We start from the raw sequence: 17,318 nt of genomic DNA, 5'->3' as shown, positions 1-17,318 counted from the left end.
CCGCATTCCTAATGATCCAGGGCTTCCCTGGTGGCTGAGATGGTAAAGAATCTGCCTGCAATGTGGGAGACCTGGCTTCGATCCTTGGGTCAGAAAGATCGCCTGGAGAAGGGAAGGGCTACCCACTCCAGTATTCTTGCCTGGAAAATTCCATGGATAGAGGAGCCTGGTGGGCTATAGTCCATGGGATCACAGAGTCAGACACAACTGAGCAACCACTTTCACTTTCTTAAGTTGTATATTACATCCCTGTGACTTATTTACTATATAACTGGAGGGTTATATCTCTTAGTCCCCTCCACCTATTTCACCCACCCCCTACCCTCTTCCTTCCGGCAACCAGTGTTCTCCTCTGCCGGCCCCAATGTTCCCCCTTTTTTGGGGCACAGGGCACACAGGATTCTTGTTCCTGACCAGGGATGGAAGCTGTGTCCCCTGCAGTGGAAGCATGGAGTCCTAACTGCTGGACCCCAAGTCTTTGTATATAATGGATTTAATGCACAATTTTGGGGGGAAATGTAGTCTAGCTGTGTAGAGAAGAGGAAAGGAAAACAGGTTTGCTACACAACCGGCCAGTTGGCTATAGAAAACATTTGCCCCTTTAGATGGCAGTCTTCCTCACTGTCATCTATGTTGAGAGATGACAGCGGGCTTGATCAGGGAGTGTGTGCACACGTCAGGATTTCCCAGGAGAGGTGGTCTCAGCATGAGGGCGGTGCAGAGGAGAGGGGAGAACACAGCATGGCATGGAGATAGATGCAAGGTATCATTGAAAAGTCACACACCTACTGTTCCATAAAGACAGTATTTTTTTTTTAATTTTAAAATTCTTCATCTGAAAACACAGTATGACAGAAAGCATCTATATACACCTGCAGTGTTTTTGGTATGATACAGTATTCAATACATCCACTGTTTTCTGCAAAAGATTTTGCTTTGTCAGACAGAAACAAACTCCCCTAGACAAAAAAATACAGCTAAGGCACAATTTTGTTGTTATTTTTCTGCTAAATGAAAAGACAGAAAAGGTGCAAAAATGGGCGGGTAGTGCAATTGTTTCCGAGAATCACATTCTACCGTGAGGAAAAGCATTCGGATGATTGGAATTTGATTACTGGTCAATTTCAGATAGTTCAATATCTCTTAAAATACTCCTTTAAATAAATAGCAAAATATCTACATCTTTCAGTGTGTGCCATTTGAATTCACTCTTTTTTTTAAAACTTTATTTACAGAGTCTCTCTTTTTTTTAAAATCAATACATTACAAAATATTTCTGTACAGTTTTATGCATATTATGATCTATAACAAAATAGTTATTTTTAAAAACTATATCACCACATGTCTTTGAAAAACAATGAAAGGGACGGTAATAACTTATTGTGAGGCCTCTAAAAAAATACCCAAATGCTATTGACAATATAGTAATACCAAAAAAAGAGACAAAGGACGACAAAGACGATTGAGCTCAATTCCAGTGAATTTCCTATGAAAACCCTGGGGTTGTCTTTGGCCTCCATCAGCCCTGGAGCAACGGCAGGGAAAAAGAAGGGGCTCTGAAAGTAGGGAGAGTGTGATCCCTTTGAGAACATGACCATCCACTGGGAATATTAAATTCTATCACTTTCCAGGCAGGAAGGACGAAGAGATAAATTGAGAACCTCTGCTGATTTACCCTTGAATGAAGTACATAAAGTCACCAAGTCTTCGGGGGAGGGGGAGGATTGGAAAGCCCGTGTTGGCATCCTGCCGGTAATTAAACCAGCCTATTGACAGCGGCGTTATGCTCCAAGAGAGTGCTTCGGGAGTCGGCTGAGGTTTAGACGAGCACCCAAGCCTTCATTTTACCCATAGGAAAAATAGAAGGATATTTTTCTTCAAGACGACACATAGAAGCCATTTCTACCACATCTGCAAGCTACAGATTGGCAGCCCCTGGCTTAGGAGGTTGCTCCGAAAGCTTCAAGATGCTCTTTTCTCTTGGATGTTGGTAGAAATGGGAGAGACAGGGTGGTCAGCTTTCCAAAAATAATTTTAAGGCCACATTTAAAAACGGAGAAACCTAAGGCTTTTGAGGGCGGGGAGGTGGCGTGGAGAGAGGAGAGAAGGGAGCAAATGAGGAATGGAGAGGATGGAGTTAGGAACGGAGGTGGCAAGACGCAGAACCTGCTTTCCCGTGGGGCCTGTAGGCAGAGGTGGATGGAGTATTCCCAGCCAAGGGAAGGGGAAGAGAGAGGGCTTCCATCTCCCTGCCTGGGGCTTGGCAAGGACAGAACCAACGACAACGTGAGGGGTAGACACAGGTGGCATGCGGAAGCCCTCCTCAGTCTTAAGAGGGGTCTGTACAGTATCTTGTTTGCCAGATTAAAAAAAATACTACTACTTCTGAGAGAGAGACACAGACAGAGAGAGGGAGAGACGCAGAGAGAGAATTTGCATAGATTATACATTCAAGCTCCAGCAGATTTTGGACACCTTTATTCCTCTCCCTCCTCCCCCAAGGTAAACTTCTCAGCAGACACATGAGGTAGCGCCTGTGGTTGATCCATGGGCAAAGTAAGGTAGGTGAGGCGAAAAGCAGAGAGGACCTCCCGTGAGCACGGCTCCCAAAGATGCTTCTGGACACATGGCAAGGCGGCCGCTACAACCCAGGATCTGGAGCGAGCCGGGCTATTTGACACGCCAACTTCTCCCCACGAACAATCTCCTGGACATCTCCACTTGGTGTGATGGAATTCTGGAAGGTGGGGACTGGGCCAGTGTGGACCTCCTTGATGTCCAAGGGGCAGCTCTCGAGGTCAGCAAATCCTGTTTCATCTCTCCTTCAGTATAAACTGTCTTGAGATCAGGAGAGCTGAACAAGCCAGTTCTCATGGGACACTTCTCTGAGGGACCATTTCTTCGGGATGGGAACGACTAGTAAGAGGCCCTTGTTCCCTTCAGAGTTCCACATATGCTGTTATTTTTGCCCCTTCCCAATGCTGGCTTTTCCCCCTCCACCAGGACACCACCTAACCTCCTTTTAAACACCTCTCCATAGAGCGGGCAGCGCACAGGCTGAACTTGGACTGAACCCTTTGCCTACACTCTGGTAAAAACAAAACTTGCCAATGTTTGAAAATCAGATTTCCTATAAAAATATGGATTTTTGGCTTCTCTTACCAAATTAGATGATTTTGCTGCACCGTGCCTGTATTCTCACTCGCAACTTCAGACTGGAGCTGAGACGCAGCTGTATTTTTTGTCTGTGTCAGGCGCCCACTTGCTGACCACAGTCCTCGCCATTCCCTCTTGTCTGACACCAGCCGCTTCATTCGTCTGTGCTAGTGTCCTGGACTGCATAGCCGCGGGCGACCCCTGCCAGAGGGTGTGGCTTTGACCTGGCAGGCCTTTGCCAACAGCTGTTTCTAGTATATCCCCCTTGGGTGCTGCGGAGGGAGCTTGGGTCCTGCAACCCCAGTGAACTGGACTATGAAAGGGGTCTTTGCTCAGGCCCCCACACCCAGCTGCTACCGCTCTCCTCTCTTCGGGACTCTCTTGGCAAAGAGATCAAGGTTCCAGCCAGGATTCTCCTTGCACCTGCAAACTGGAGAACCAGAAGGAAGCACAGTCCCCCCAGTCCTGGCCTGTGCCCAAAGCAGCTGTCATTTCCTTTTTTCGGGGAATTGACTGAAACCTCAGCTCCACTGGCATTTTGAAAGTTCAACAATGGCAAATGAAGGCAGAGTGACTCCTGGTCAGATCAGAAGGGCCTTTTTCCAAAGGGAGGAGCACACACACTTCTTAGGATGTGAGGATCCTAGCAACTGCTCTGCCCTCCTTGGAGACAGACCGTTTTGCGCTGGGCCTGGGAAGCAGGGCTCAGAGTTGTCTGCCTCCTGGGTGTGGCTTCTGCCTGACCAATACATGGGTGAGTAGGAAACTGGACAAAGTATCACAGCTTATTGGATGCATCCTTCTCCCCCAAACCCACATCCCACCTCTCAAGCCCCCTAAAGTCCAGGGACCCGGTCAGAGACTCAGTCACGCTCTTCTAAATTCTAAAACAATTTCCAGGGGACCACATTCTCAGGTTTTGAAACCCTCAGGCAGCCGCAGCTCAAGGCTGCCTGACCAATGGCCTTGAACTAATAAATCATTCTCAGGTAGACAATAAAAATGAGTTAAACTATCTCCCCTGGGAAAACATCACCTTGGCTCAAATCATCCTGGGCTTTGCTTGAAATTCTCTCTTTTTCCCTTGAAGCAAAATGTAACATCTTCAAAGTGATTCTCTGGTTCAAGAACAGAAGATGTTGAGGAACATCCTGTGTGACTGCTCAGCTTCCCAATTTCCTGGTAGTCAGCAGGGAGTGAGGGGACAGGAGGGGACCATCGCCAGGGTAATAAGCCAGCTCTGCCGTTTCTCCATATCTTCCCAATAGAACAGGAGTCAGCAATGTCAGGGTGCAGGAGGGGCCTCGTTGAGGAGTCTGCAGGCTCATGCTGCGTGCAGGGATGTACCAGGGCAGGGCTCCCATAGCCACCACAAGTGACCATAAGCCACCATAAGTGACATACACAGTCCTAGAGGCCTGGCCAAGAGGAGCAAGGCTGGCTTCCTGGTCAGCTTCCACAGGCTCAAAGAGTCCTTGGACAGAAGCAGAGGCTTAGGGCAGAGAGAGGATGTGCCATGGGCCTCTGGGCTCCCAGTGAGCTTGTAGAATCACGTGGCAATCATGTGGGCTTTCTGAGAAAGCCATGCCAGGCCCCTGCCCTTGGGTTCTCCTGGCCTGTCTGGCCACCCCCACCACCCTTTTCCTAAAATAGATCTCTTCTGCTCCTGGGCATGCAAGGAGCTTGCTTTCCCTCTGTCCTCTGGTCACAGGGAGGCCCATGGTTAAACTGGCTGTGGGAGGGTGGTGATGGAGACGCATGGACGGCCCAAGCTCTGCAGCTGGATGATCTACCTCCACAAGTGGTAAGTCTGTTGCATCCCCGTGCTGGGGGCTGCTGGCGGGGACGGCTCAGGAATTCCAACACCCCCAGAGCTGGAGGGCTAACCGGGCAGTCCTCCACCCTGTGTGAAGAAAAGTGAGGCACCGATGTTCCCAAGGGCACCCCACTTTCAGCCCATGGACATTGCTGGTTGAAACATTTCCCTCATGGTGTCCAACTCCCTTGCTTTCCACTGAGGACATGGAGGATGGAAGGCAGACACAGAGAGGCAGACATAGGTAGATAGATAGATGGATACATAGAGAAAGCAGGAGGGAGGCAGACAGGAGGGGCTGGGGGAACTAGAAGGGCAGGAGGAGGGGGCCTTTTGTGAATAAAGGCAGCTTCAGTTAGTAAGATAACATAATTGACAAGCTGCAAAAACAGCACCTACTAATTAGTCATTGACTAAAACATATAAATAATAAATATCTAAAGTGTCCCTTCTCTGTATCCTCCATGGCCCACAGGACATCCTGCCTTGCAGGGGTGGGGTGGGGCGAGTAGGGGGGCGACAGCTGACAGTTCACTGGGAGCAATTGGCAGTACCTTCAAAGCCACACTGGAGAGAAACCCAACGAGCACCGGCTCTCCTGGGAAAGGACAGTGCACCCAGGGCTGGGACTTTTCCGAGGGAACCTTTAGGGGCGGGATCAGTGGAGGAGGGGGTTCTCAGGGAGGGATCGCTGGATGAGAGGGGCGACCCTCCAATGGGCACATGACAAGGAAACCCTTTGGGTTTCTAGTAACTCAAGCAATTTGAATAATCCTACTCTTTAGGTTTTAAACAACCAGATACTCAGAGCTTCCCACTTTCATATTGCATGTCAGGCGGGGCCAGGTGGCACCTCGGACAAGAAAGGCCATGAATTTAAAAACCGAATCTGAAATGCTTTTTCCTCGCCGTAAAGTCTGTTCCATGTGGTTTGGTTGCTCCCAGCAGCACCAAAGACACATTTCACAAAGTTCTGAGCGCCCGACTTCAGAAAGAAGGGCTCAGGCAGGTGAGGGGTATTGCTGTGCTGACCAGCTCAGGAGTTTTGCTCCCAGCGATCTCTATGAGGTTCATGGCCATGGTCCCTCAAAGTTCTCACTGTCAAAGACCATGGTCTTGGTCTCCTGGCCAATGAATGGCTGGGGGGCTTGATGCTAGCCTCAGACTCATGAGCATCACCCCGTTTCTGCCTCAAGAGTGGGTGGCCTGGAGCCCAGGATGTCTGGCAGTGACACTTTGGTTGGACTTTGGCCAAGTCACGTCACAAGGCTCTCCTGCTCATCTAGTTACCAAGGAGGATGGCTGAACCCAAGAAGGGTTGGTGGGAGGCTCAAAGCTGCCCCCTCAACCCCCTGCCAAGACTACTACCTCCCTGGGAATGAGCCCACGAATGTGACTTTCATGTTCTGTCACTTCAAGGCTGGCACAAGGGTTTCCTGGCCCAGAGGAGCAGGAAGATGAGCTGAAGGGCAGGGCTGGAGATCAAACCCACCCTCTGGGCATTGCTTTCCAAACTAGCTTCTGCAGAGCCCCTGGGTTCTGAAGAGGTACCTTAGGAGATGCCCTTGGCAAAGGGACTGCCCAGTGGGCTGAGCTTTGACATAGAACCTCACACTCTCAGCTTCCACCCAAGCAGCTTGGATTTCATCCGTAGCTTGAACCTCCACCTACGACTCGGTAAAACAAATACTTTGCTGCTCAAAAGAAAAGTTTGGGAATCACTTGTCTGGGTGGGTTGGGAGGGTCATGTCATTGAGGGGGAATACAAGGAACCTGTAGGACTCGAGGATCAACCAGAAGAGGTAAGACCACCACGGTGCTGGGACCAAGCCATTGCTGTCCCCAGTAGCCAGCATGCAGGGTGCATGTGGTTGGCAGAACCTGCTTTGGCGTCCAAACCTTCCTTCTTCAACATCCTATGGCCAGGAGAGCCCCTCTCACAAAAGGCAGCCCCAGGGGTGGGAGGTCAGGGTCTGGGTCCCACTGGCCATCTGGCTGCTTTCCCTTTGAGATCCGCTGGGGTCCCCACGTGCCCAGTGCTACCTGAGCCGGCCGTCGGGTTTGACTGCCCCCAGCTCCGACTTGGGGTCGGGGCTGAAGGAGCTCCAGGCTGTCTGGCTGCAGGTCTGCATGACTGGGCAGGCGCTGGGGCCTGTGGCACAGATGTCCATGGCAGTCCACATCCCGCCCACCAGCGAGTCCAGCCAGCGCTCCAGCGTGGCGCCGGCGGAGGCCGCGTTCCTCCGAGCCTGCTCCACCTGGGCGGGGTTGATGGGCAGGCTGAGGACAGGGTTCAGGCTCTGGAAGCTCTGCTCCATGTAGGCGCTGCGGAGGGGCCCGTTGTGCAGCCTCAACGCCTCTTCTGAAAGCCAAAGGGAAGAATGACATCAGTAGACTAGCCACGGAGCAGTCACCTACTACTGCGTGCCTGGCACCATGCTGGGCACTGCATAGCACTGTCCAGTTCATGGGACAATCTCATGAGGAAGTCCTTTTAGAAATCCCATTGCACAGGCAAAGAAATTGAGCCCACGAGGACATTCCTTCAAGAGGCGTGAACCCACTTTGTGTAGAGCATGGTCCATTCATTTATCCATTCAGCATGTATTTATGGAGCCCCTATTATAGTCCCTGATGGCTCAGATGGTAAAGTGCCTGCCTGCAATGCAGGAGGCCCGGGTTCAATTCCTGGGTCAGGATGATCCCCTGGAGAAGGAAATGGCAAACCACTCCAGTACTTATGCCTGGAAAATCCCATGGGAGGAGGAACCTGGTAGGCTACAGTCCATGGGGTCACAAAGAGTCAGACACAACTGAGCAATTTCGCTTTCCTTCTACTATAGTCCAGACAGTAATTCATTCAACACATATTTACTAAACATCTGCTACCTGCAAGGCATTCATTTATTCATTTATTTGATGCAGATACATTAAGTGCCAGGCTCTATTCTGTGGTAGAGCAAACCAGACAATGAAGGAAGAATGATGTCGATAAAGAAACAAACAAATAAATAAGGTCATTCCCCAAACTGATAAGTGTCATGAAAGGAATTAATGGGGTGTGTGGAGTCAGAGCAGGGGCTTGATAAACTAAGGCCCCTGGGCCAAATTTGGCCACCACCTGTTGTTGCAAATAAATTTTACTGGAACATGGCTATGCCCATTTGGACACATATTGTCTATGGCTGTTACCACAGCACAGCTGAGTAGTTGTGATAGAAATTGTACACGGCCCACAAAGCTGAAAAATTTACTATCTAGCCCTTTACAGTAAAAACTTGCTGATTCCTGGGTTAGAGAGTGACCAAGTGTTTATTTTAGATGGGATGGGCAGGGAAGACCTCTCCGAGGTGGTGACATCTGATCTGAGTGCTGATTCACAAGAAGGAAGAAGCTACACACAGATCCTAGAGAAGAGAACTCCACGTTTTGGGAACAGAAAGTATTCAGCCTCACGGAGCACCTTTCCCGAAATCATACAGGTAATGAGAGTTGGAGCCAGGGTTTGAACCAGGGTCTGTGGATTTCAAAGCCTTGACAGGAGTCCTACACTTGGCTGCTGAATGCCCACTGTGAGCTTTCTATAAGACAGGGATTTGTCTTTTGGTCCAAGGTGTAGTGCATGAATAGACCACAGCAGGGAGTCCTGGGGAGCCCAAAACTTGGACCAGAGTTGGGTAGGTGGGAGGTCCAACTGGCTTCTGAAACAGCTCTGCCTTGCTGAGCACAAGGGTCTTAGGCCAGAGCACGGGGACCACAGTAAGGCTGCCTGGTTTGAATCTCCACGTCCCACACACTAGGCATCTGACTTCTTCCTCATCAGTAAAAATGGGTAGAGAACTATTACCTGCCTCTATTACCTGCCTCGTAGCTTTGTTTGTGATGATTAAGTACGCTGACTCATGTGAGGTGCTTAAAATGCCGCCCAGCATATTCGAAGTATTCAGGAAAGTTTAGCTAGGACTATTATTATTGGCATTATTAGTACACAACAGACACACACACACACAACTACAGGGCTGGTTTTTATCATCCCCATTTTACGGATGAGGAAACAGAAGCAGCTATAGTTTAGATCTGGAGTTAAATCCAGGGCTGGCTGACTCCAGAGCCAAAGCATGTCATTCATACACTGTGTTAGTAAACACGGTAAACAAGCCCATACACCCACAGGACGTTAAAACAGCGCTTTTCATTTTTATTTTATTTTTCCATCTGGGGGCTAGTCTTTTGCAGAGTCGGTTCCCCGACTGCAAAATGGGGATACTTACCGTTCCAGCAATTAGACTCACAAGACTGGCACGAGGCTCGGGGAAAAGCCCATGTGCTTTGTAAAGTAACATATGAACAAGAGAGACACTGACTGTTTCCCAGGGCTTAAAGATGGGGAAGCAGAAAATATAGATATTTGGGCTGACAAAAAGAAGCTAGACATCTCTGTTTTGAGGAAGCTCCCACTCATGGCTTATTTCATTGCTAATTACAAGAATATATTTTAAAGAAAGACTAGATCACGATTCTGGTAGGTCATGTTTTACCAAATCAGGTTTTGCTATAGCCGAGCTCACTGAGATTAGAAGAAACCTCTTTCTAAGACAATGCAGCATTAAGATGACAATGCCTCCTCTTTACTTGAAAGTGGCTGTCACTCTTGGAGACAATCAGGACAACCTGGATAATCCGAAGGTTATTTTCTAATATGTGCGGTCCTGAGTGAGGAAGAAAGACAGTGTATATATGCCTGCACTTCAAAAACAATGAGAAACCTAGTTGAATTAAAAATATGCCTTACCCTGAGGAAACCATAATTGACAAAGACTCATGGACCCCAATGTTCATTGCAGCACAATTAACAATAAATGGCAACCCACTCCAGTACTCTTGCCTGGAGAATCCCATGGATGGAGGAGCCTGGTAGGCCACAGTCCACGGGGTTGCAAAGAATCGGACACGACTGAGCGACTTCACTTTCACTTGACTCACTTAAGACATGGAAGCAACCTAGACGTTCATCGACAGATGAATGGATAAAGAAGCTGTGGTATATATACACAATGGAATATTAGCCATAAAAAGGAACACATTTGAGTTAGTTCTAATGAGGTGGATGAACCTTGGAGCCAATCATACAGAGTGAAGTAAGTCAAAAGAGAAGAACAAATATCGTATATTAACACAAATATACGGAATCTAAAAACATGATCCTGATGAGCTTGTTTGCAGGGCAGCAGTAGAGGTGCAGACAGAGAACAGACTTCTGGGCACAGAGGGTGGGACGAATGGAGAGAGTAGCATGCACACACGCTACCATTTGTAAAACACAGAGCCAGTGGGGATCTGCCGTATGACTCCGGGAGCTCCAGCCAGGGCTCTGTGACAACCCAAAGGGGTGGGACAGCGTGGGAGGCGGGAGGGAGGCTCCAGAGGGAGGGGTCGCATGCATACTTATGGCTGATTCATGTTGCTGTATGGCAGAAACCCACACAGTATTGTAAAGCAGTTATCCTTCAATTCAAAGTACATTTTGAAAAAAGAAAGGCAAAAAAAAAAAAAAAATGCCTTGACATATCCCCTGAGAAAACCATAATTCGAAAGGATGCATGTGCCCAGTGTTTATTGCAGCAGTATTCACAATAGCCAGGACGTGGGAACAACCTAAATGTCTAATGACAGATGAACGGATAAAGAAGATGTGGTGTGTATATATATAGAGAGAGAACTCAGCTACAAAAAGAAAAAAAAGGGGGTCATTTGTAAAGATGTAGATGGACCTAGAGTCTGTTATACAGAGCGAAGGAAGTCAGAAAGAGAAAAACAAATACTGTATATTAATGCATATATGTGGAATCTAGAAAAAGGGTACAGATGAACCTATCTCCAGGACAGAAATAGAGATGCAGGCATAGAGAATGGACACGCAGACACCAGGAGGGTGGGAAAGATAAAGTGAAAGTGAAGTCGCTCAGTCCTGTCCGACTCCTCGACCCCAAGGACTATAGCCTACCATGCTCTTCCGTCCGTGGCATTTAAAGGTGGGACTAACTGGGAGATGATGATTGACATATATACATTACCATATGTAAAATAGATAGCTAGTGGGAACCTACTCTAAAGCACAGGGAGTTCAGGTTGGTCCTTTGTGATGACCTAGAGAGGTGGGATGTGGCGGTGGTGGGTGGGAGGGAGGTCCAAGAAGGAGGGGATACAGGTATACTTATAGCTGATTCACTTCACTGTACAGCAGAAACTAACACAACATTGAAAGCAATTATACTCTAGTAAAAAAAAAAAAAAAACACAACTATACAAGAAAGTCATTCCTTCAGTTCCCAATGCCCCAGGAAGCTGGGGGGCTGGACTCTGTGGTTAGGAGGCAGACAGGTGGGAGAAAGCAGGAAAGCAAGCATGTCCTGTCTTGCTGTATTTAGCAGAGGCTCTCTTTTTCAAGTTCATTAATAAGTCTGGCTCTCTCCCATTTCTCCCTGATACCCACCACAGGGTGGGCAGCTCCTGCCCCCATCTCAGCAGAGATTGCAAAGATGAGAAGCTGGAGATCGGGGAGACACCTGAACTGAGAAAAGGCAGGACTTGCAAAGTGGAAAGAGCAATTAACAAACATTTGAATACTGGGAATCAAATATTGTGGTTGGTGCAGAAAACCCTTATGAAAAATGAGGTTAATGTGGGAAATGCTATTACAGCATCAGCCCACGATGCTCGCCTCTCTAATTAAATTTCCCTCAATTCCACCTCATCAGATTTCTTGAGATTACCAGGGACGCATCAATAGCAAATTACTCTTGATGAATCATTTTACAAATTGCATTGCTCCCACCTTCTTGTTCCCTGTCACTGGAACATCATTAACAAATACAATTACCGACAACAGGGGGGCTGCTCCCAGTGGGATAAAATGACCCCTGGCTCACCCTGGGCATGGGTGGGAAGAGCTTGTTGTCTTTAGAAACTCCAGGAGAAAAAGAGGAAAAATCGGGACCCTGTGCGTGGCTTTGGGCCATTTTACTGAGGTAGGATGGATTCAGGGCCATTCTTGTTCTAGATGTATTGAAAGCTGAGAGGAGATGGTCACTTCCATGCCTCTCCTCTACATCTGGCTTTGGGAACCCTTAGTAGTGCTAAAAATGTGAGCCTCTTCAGGGTGACACTCGAGGACCCTAAGTGGGTGGGCTCTGGCCCAGCTAGTTCTGGAGGGACTGTCTTTTGCCTGTTTCATGGGGCAGAGGAGAAGCAGACGTCCCTCTCCTGAAAACATGAGGTCCAAATCTTTCCGCTTGTTAGCACAGAAACCTGGCAGAAATTGACAGACTTCACATTAATACTCCCTTTTTAGGACTCCAAGTGCCCTTCCCCATGTCTATGTCCCTCTCTCCTTGTGTCAGTAGCTAAATGACACCCAGCCCAGAACTCTCTTTAGCTAACAGAGACTATGAAGCGTTCGTTGCTTCTGGGTTTCTGATCTGTTAGATGGAGATGGACAATTTCAAACACCCAGAGACCTAGAAATCCTGTTTCTAGGAATCTGTGTTATGGAAGAATTTTCATGGGCATATACTGTTTTAGGTTCAAGAATCTTCTTTGTGGTGTTATCTGTAACAACAACAATAAAAGAAGGTATGTGTCCACTAAGGTGGGGGACAGACTGTGGATCCTAAACTCAAAGGAATACTAGGCAGCTGGTAGTTTTACATATATTGACTTGAAAGTGAAAAAAAGCAAGTTTCACTACAAAGTGGATCATTCCACTTTTCAAAAAATGATAATATCTTTGTGATTTATTTTGTATTTGAAAGTGAAAGCCACTCAGTCATGTCTGACTTTTTGTGACCCCATGGACTACACAGTCCATGGAATTCTCTAGGCCAGAATACTGGAGTGGGTAGTATTTCCCTTCTACAGGGGATCTTTCTGACTCAGGAACTGAACCAGGGTCTCCTGCATTGCAGGTGGATTCTTTCCTAGCTGAGCTACCAACACTGAGAAACGTCTAGAAGGATGCACACTGGACTCTTGGCAGTGGCCACTCCAGGGGGTGGAACTGAGCAGGGAGGAAGATGTTGTGAGGGCCTCCGTGCATGCTAAGTAGCTTCAGTTGTGTCCGACTCTGTGTGACCCCGTGGACTGTAGCCCACCAAGCTCCTCTGTCCATGGGATTCTCCAAGCAAGAATACTCGAGTGGGTTGCCATGCCCTCCTCCAGGGGATCTTCCCGACCCAGGGGTTGAACTCATGTCTCCTACACTACAGGTGAATTCTTTACTGCTGGGTCACTGGGGGATTAAGGAAGATGGTCTCCATGATAAAAGAAAGAGGAAAGGAGGGGAAATAGGAAAATAAAAGAAATATTTTTGGGAAAAAAAGAAAAAAGGCAGACACACTAGGAGTCTGATATCCCTCTCCCAGACCTACTCATCCTGAATTTCCTGTTAATAATTCCCATCATTTCTTCATAGCTTTCTACTGATACATGAGTATTGAAATAACATATTGTTGGCTTGGCCAGTTTTTGAACTTTAAATACATGCACTGTAATTATTATATTTACCACCCCCCAAAGTTATGTTCTAGACACTTGTCCAGATCAGCATGTGGAGTGTTCCTGCACTGGGTTCCCTGCTGCGTAGACTTTCGCTGTCAGAACAGACCACACTGATGGCCCATCAGATGTCAGACATCTGGATTGGTTCTGGTTTGCTGCTATTATGAACAACTCTGCTGTATTTCTGCACAAGCCTCTACCTCGGGTGGAATGTCTGTGTGGTATGTATCTATGTTCAACTTTACCAGCAAATGCTAAAGCATTTTCCAAACTCATTATGTGGCTCTCCCACCAGGACATACATCATTCTTCATTGTGTGTGAGCTCAGTTGTGCCTGACGCTTTGTGAGCCCCTCTGTCCTTGGAATTTTCCAGGCAAGAATATTGGAGTGGGTTGCCATTTACTCCTCCAGGGGATCTTCCTGACCCAAGGATCGAACCCGCATCTCTTGTGTCTCCTGCCTTGGCAGGTGGGTTCTTTACCAACTGCATCACCTGGGAAGCTGGTGGCTTTCAGGACATGCATAGATGGTTATCATTCTCCAACTTGACCATCAAATAATGTTGTCTCAACTTTAAACATGTCCTAACATAGTGGTTGTGAAGTGGAATCTCTTTTTGATTTGAATTTGCATTTCTCTCATTACTCATGAGGCTGAACACCTTTTTATATGTGTGCATATATATTTTCTCTCTCTTTTTTATTTCTTTTATATCCGAGATTGGTCCTTTCTCTAAAGGGCCAGATAGCAAATACTTTTGGCTCTGTGGGCAACCACTCAATAATGGCATTGTGGCCCCAAAGCAATCATAGTCAGCATGTAAATGAGTGTGACTGTGTTCCAATAAAACTTTATTTACAAAAACAGGGAGTGGGCTGGATTTGGCCTGTGGCTTATAGTTCACTCTGACTCAGGGAATTTCTGAATTTGAGTACTTTTTGTATATTCAGATGTGAGTACTTTTTTAAATGTGTGGCAAATATTTTCCTCTAGTATGTGATATGTCTCTTCACCCTGTGTATCATGTTTTTGATGAACAGAAACTCCTCTTTTAATTATTTTTATTTTAAACCGTGAACAAGATTTGCTGAAACTCAATATCAGCCTGGGTTTATTTCCCATCTGTTTCAAATATGATTAGGGCCTTCTGTAAGTCCAGCGGGACAACATCTAATAAATAGGTGTCTAATACAGACAGACGACATCACCTCTGTGTGCAGAGACAGGCAGAAAATTAGAAGGTTTGGTATGACAAATGAGCAGGAAAAATCCTGAGAGGCGAGTACTGCTCTCAAAGGCAGCCCACGTGCCCCACGTCTGAGCAGCATCGCCTGCCCAGGTGGAGGACCTGGGAGGTCCTTTGTATTGGAATACTTACCCCACAGACATACTGGAGGTACTCACCTGGTTTGATGGGCTGCCTGTTTGAGAAGGTCAGAGGTGCAACGAGGAATTTGGTTTCTGCAACTGGCACCCAGTGGTGGAGAATTTTCACCGTCCAGACCCCAGGCCTCAGGGGCAAGTTCAAAGGGGGCTTGTAGTGGGTGAACTCAGCAGTGGACTCAATCAGGATGTCATAGGTAGCTGCAATGATGTTGACGGGATCCACCCAGATGACAGTTACGGTCACGTTGGGGCCCTTCCCCCATTTCTGCATGCCTACCGGCTCGTCCATGGGCCCCAGGAGACCCCCAAAGTTGCGGAAGAGCCGCTCCTTGGCATCCCAGTCAGTGCCAACCTGAAACACAGGAGCGAATTTTGAAATCATTGGGCCTGAATGTGAGTGCTCCATCCCAGAAAGGCCTAGCATCCTGCTTTGGTTGTTGTTTAGGCACTAAGTTGAGTCCAGCTCTTTTGTGAACCTATGGACCATAGCCCATTAGGCTCCTCTGTCCATGGAATTTCCCAGGCAAGAATACTGGAGTGGGTTGCCATTTCCTCCTCCAGGGATCTTCCTGAACTAGGGATCAAACCCATGTTTCCTGCATTGGCATGTGGATTCTCTACCAGAGGGCCATGAGGGAAGCCCAGGATTCTGCTTACTGGGCTTCATTTACCCATTTTACAGATGAGGAAACTGAGGCTACAATTAAGTTACTTGCTCAGTAATTTAAGGCTGGACAGGCAGTTGGCAGGAGATCTGGGATTTGGATCTGGTCTGAAGGATTATGGGGCTATGGTCCATTTCCTTTGGGCCTCCTGTGTCTGGTTCATGGTGTGCATGAGGAATGAATGAATGCCCACTTGCAGGCCATCCCAAGGAAACATAACTCCTGCCACTCAACAAGTGCAGCTGATTTCCACTTTGGTCGTTGGCTTTCCAGATCACGTGCCTCTTTTTAGAGCAATCACTTTGAACAAGAGTGGAGCTCAGGATTTGGAGCTGCCCTGTCATAAGATAGGGAAAAGGAGGGTCCCTCAGCATCACCTATAATATGCAGGATTTCAGATGGCTTTCCAAGGAAGAGACAGTTTTGGCTTCCCCAAAGCATCCTGAGCTGGACCCTATGGGGAGTGATGGTTGTATGATCCATCCTTCCTGCCAGTCAGTGGGGTGTGTGTGTATGGCTCTGACCCCAGAAATCTGCTCTTGGCTTCCATCTTTCCCCTTTTGGGGACTCCAATTTATTCTCCACCCAGTATCCAGAACAACCTAGTGAAACGGCCTCTCACTGCTCAAATCCCTGTGACTGCGCCCCTGCTGAATTCTGGTGTCCAGCACTGCTTGGGACACAGTCAATGCTCCATCAATCACCTAGTGAATGCATGCATGAATAACTTGGCAAAAAAATGAACTAATGACATAGATCCCCGATACTGGGCTCTGTTACTATTTCAAGTCAGATGAAATCGGGGGTCTTTTCTCCCCCAGGAGGTTTAGTATAAGGTTCTGAAGACGCAGTGTGCGAGCACATGCAAGCAGGCGATGAGCACACTACAAGGCCTGTACTGCTTCTGTGGTCCTTCCACGAGCAGCATCTCTGGTGTGTTTGTTGGGGTTGGGGTGAGGAGGTGGTGCAGGTGTGAGTAAACATGTCTACACCTTGAGCAAACTTCACACGTGCAGTGCAAACACGAGCTGGTTTATGTTTTCATTGTTTCTGCCATGAGTTACTATACCCATCCCTAAGACACAGGGCTCCATGGCTAATATTTATCCAGAGTTTCTGGTGTTCCAGGCCTACTGCTAAGGGCATAGGTGCATTGATTCAGCTAACATTCCCACCTCCATCGAGAGAGCACCCTTGATCTTATTGTCACTTCACACAGGAGGAAATGCTCTGAGGTTCAGAGCAGTCAGATGACTTGCTCTGGTCAGTAAGAGGGACCCAGGAAGTCTGGACCCAGGGGCTGGGTTCTTATTTACTCTTCTGTGTATCGCCTCCTATTCACTCACCCACTCATTCATTCATTCATTCATTTATCCAACACAAATGTGTCGGGCAACTACCGCCTACCAGGGGTGGTTGTAATACACAATCACGGGCCCACAGCCTGCCTCAAGTTTCCACCTTTGAGCCAAGACTGACCTTGAGGAGCTGTCCTCAGGGCATCAGAGGGAGTCATGGATAGTAGCAGCTGATCTCTCAGAGGACGAGCAGGGACTGCTCCTCCTGAGGACCCTGGAGCCAGCACAGTGGCTGGAACACAGGAGGAGTGAGAACAACACTGTATATTGAGGGAATAAATGAACGAGCGAGCAAGATGCAAGCCAGGCCCCAACGTCACAGAAATTTTTCTAGAGATGTCCCATTCTGCGACTTCCCTCCATACAATCCTTTCCAGTT

The 17,318-nt window shown here is 47.8% G+C and overlaps 1 protein-coding gene across 1 annotated transcript in view; it reads right to left on the bottom strand.

Moving 5' to 3' along the window:
• Window positions 1-791: 791 nt before the first annotated feature.
• XYLT1 (xylosyltransferase 1) overlaps window positions 792-17,318 on the bottom strand; it is a 352,172-nt gene continuing 335,645 nt past the window's right edge. The window contains exons 11-12 of the mRNA XM_061401246.1: window positions 14,935-15,268; window positions 792-7,334 (exon numbers count right to left, since the gene is read on the bottom strand). Of these exons, the coding sequence (XP_061257230.1) occupies window positions 7,012-7,334; window positions 14,935-15,268 (657 nt within the window). The 3' untranslated portion in view covers window positions 792-7,011. The remainder of the gene's footprint in view (window positions 7,335-14,934; window positions 15,269-17,318) is intronic.

This window comes from Bos javanicus, chromosome 25 (assembly GCF_032452875.1).
Source record: "Bos javanicus breed banteng chromosome 25, ARS-OSU_banteng_1.0, whole genome shotgun sequence".
NCBI classification, from domain to species: Eukaryota; Metazoa; Chordata; class Mammalia; order Artiodactyla; family Bovidae; genus Bos; species Bos javanicus.
This window is presented reverse-complemented; position numbering and strand designations above follow the sequence as displayed.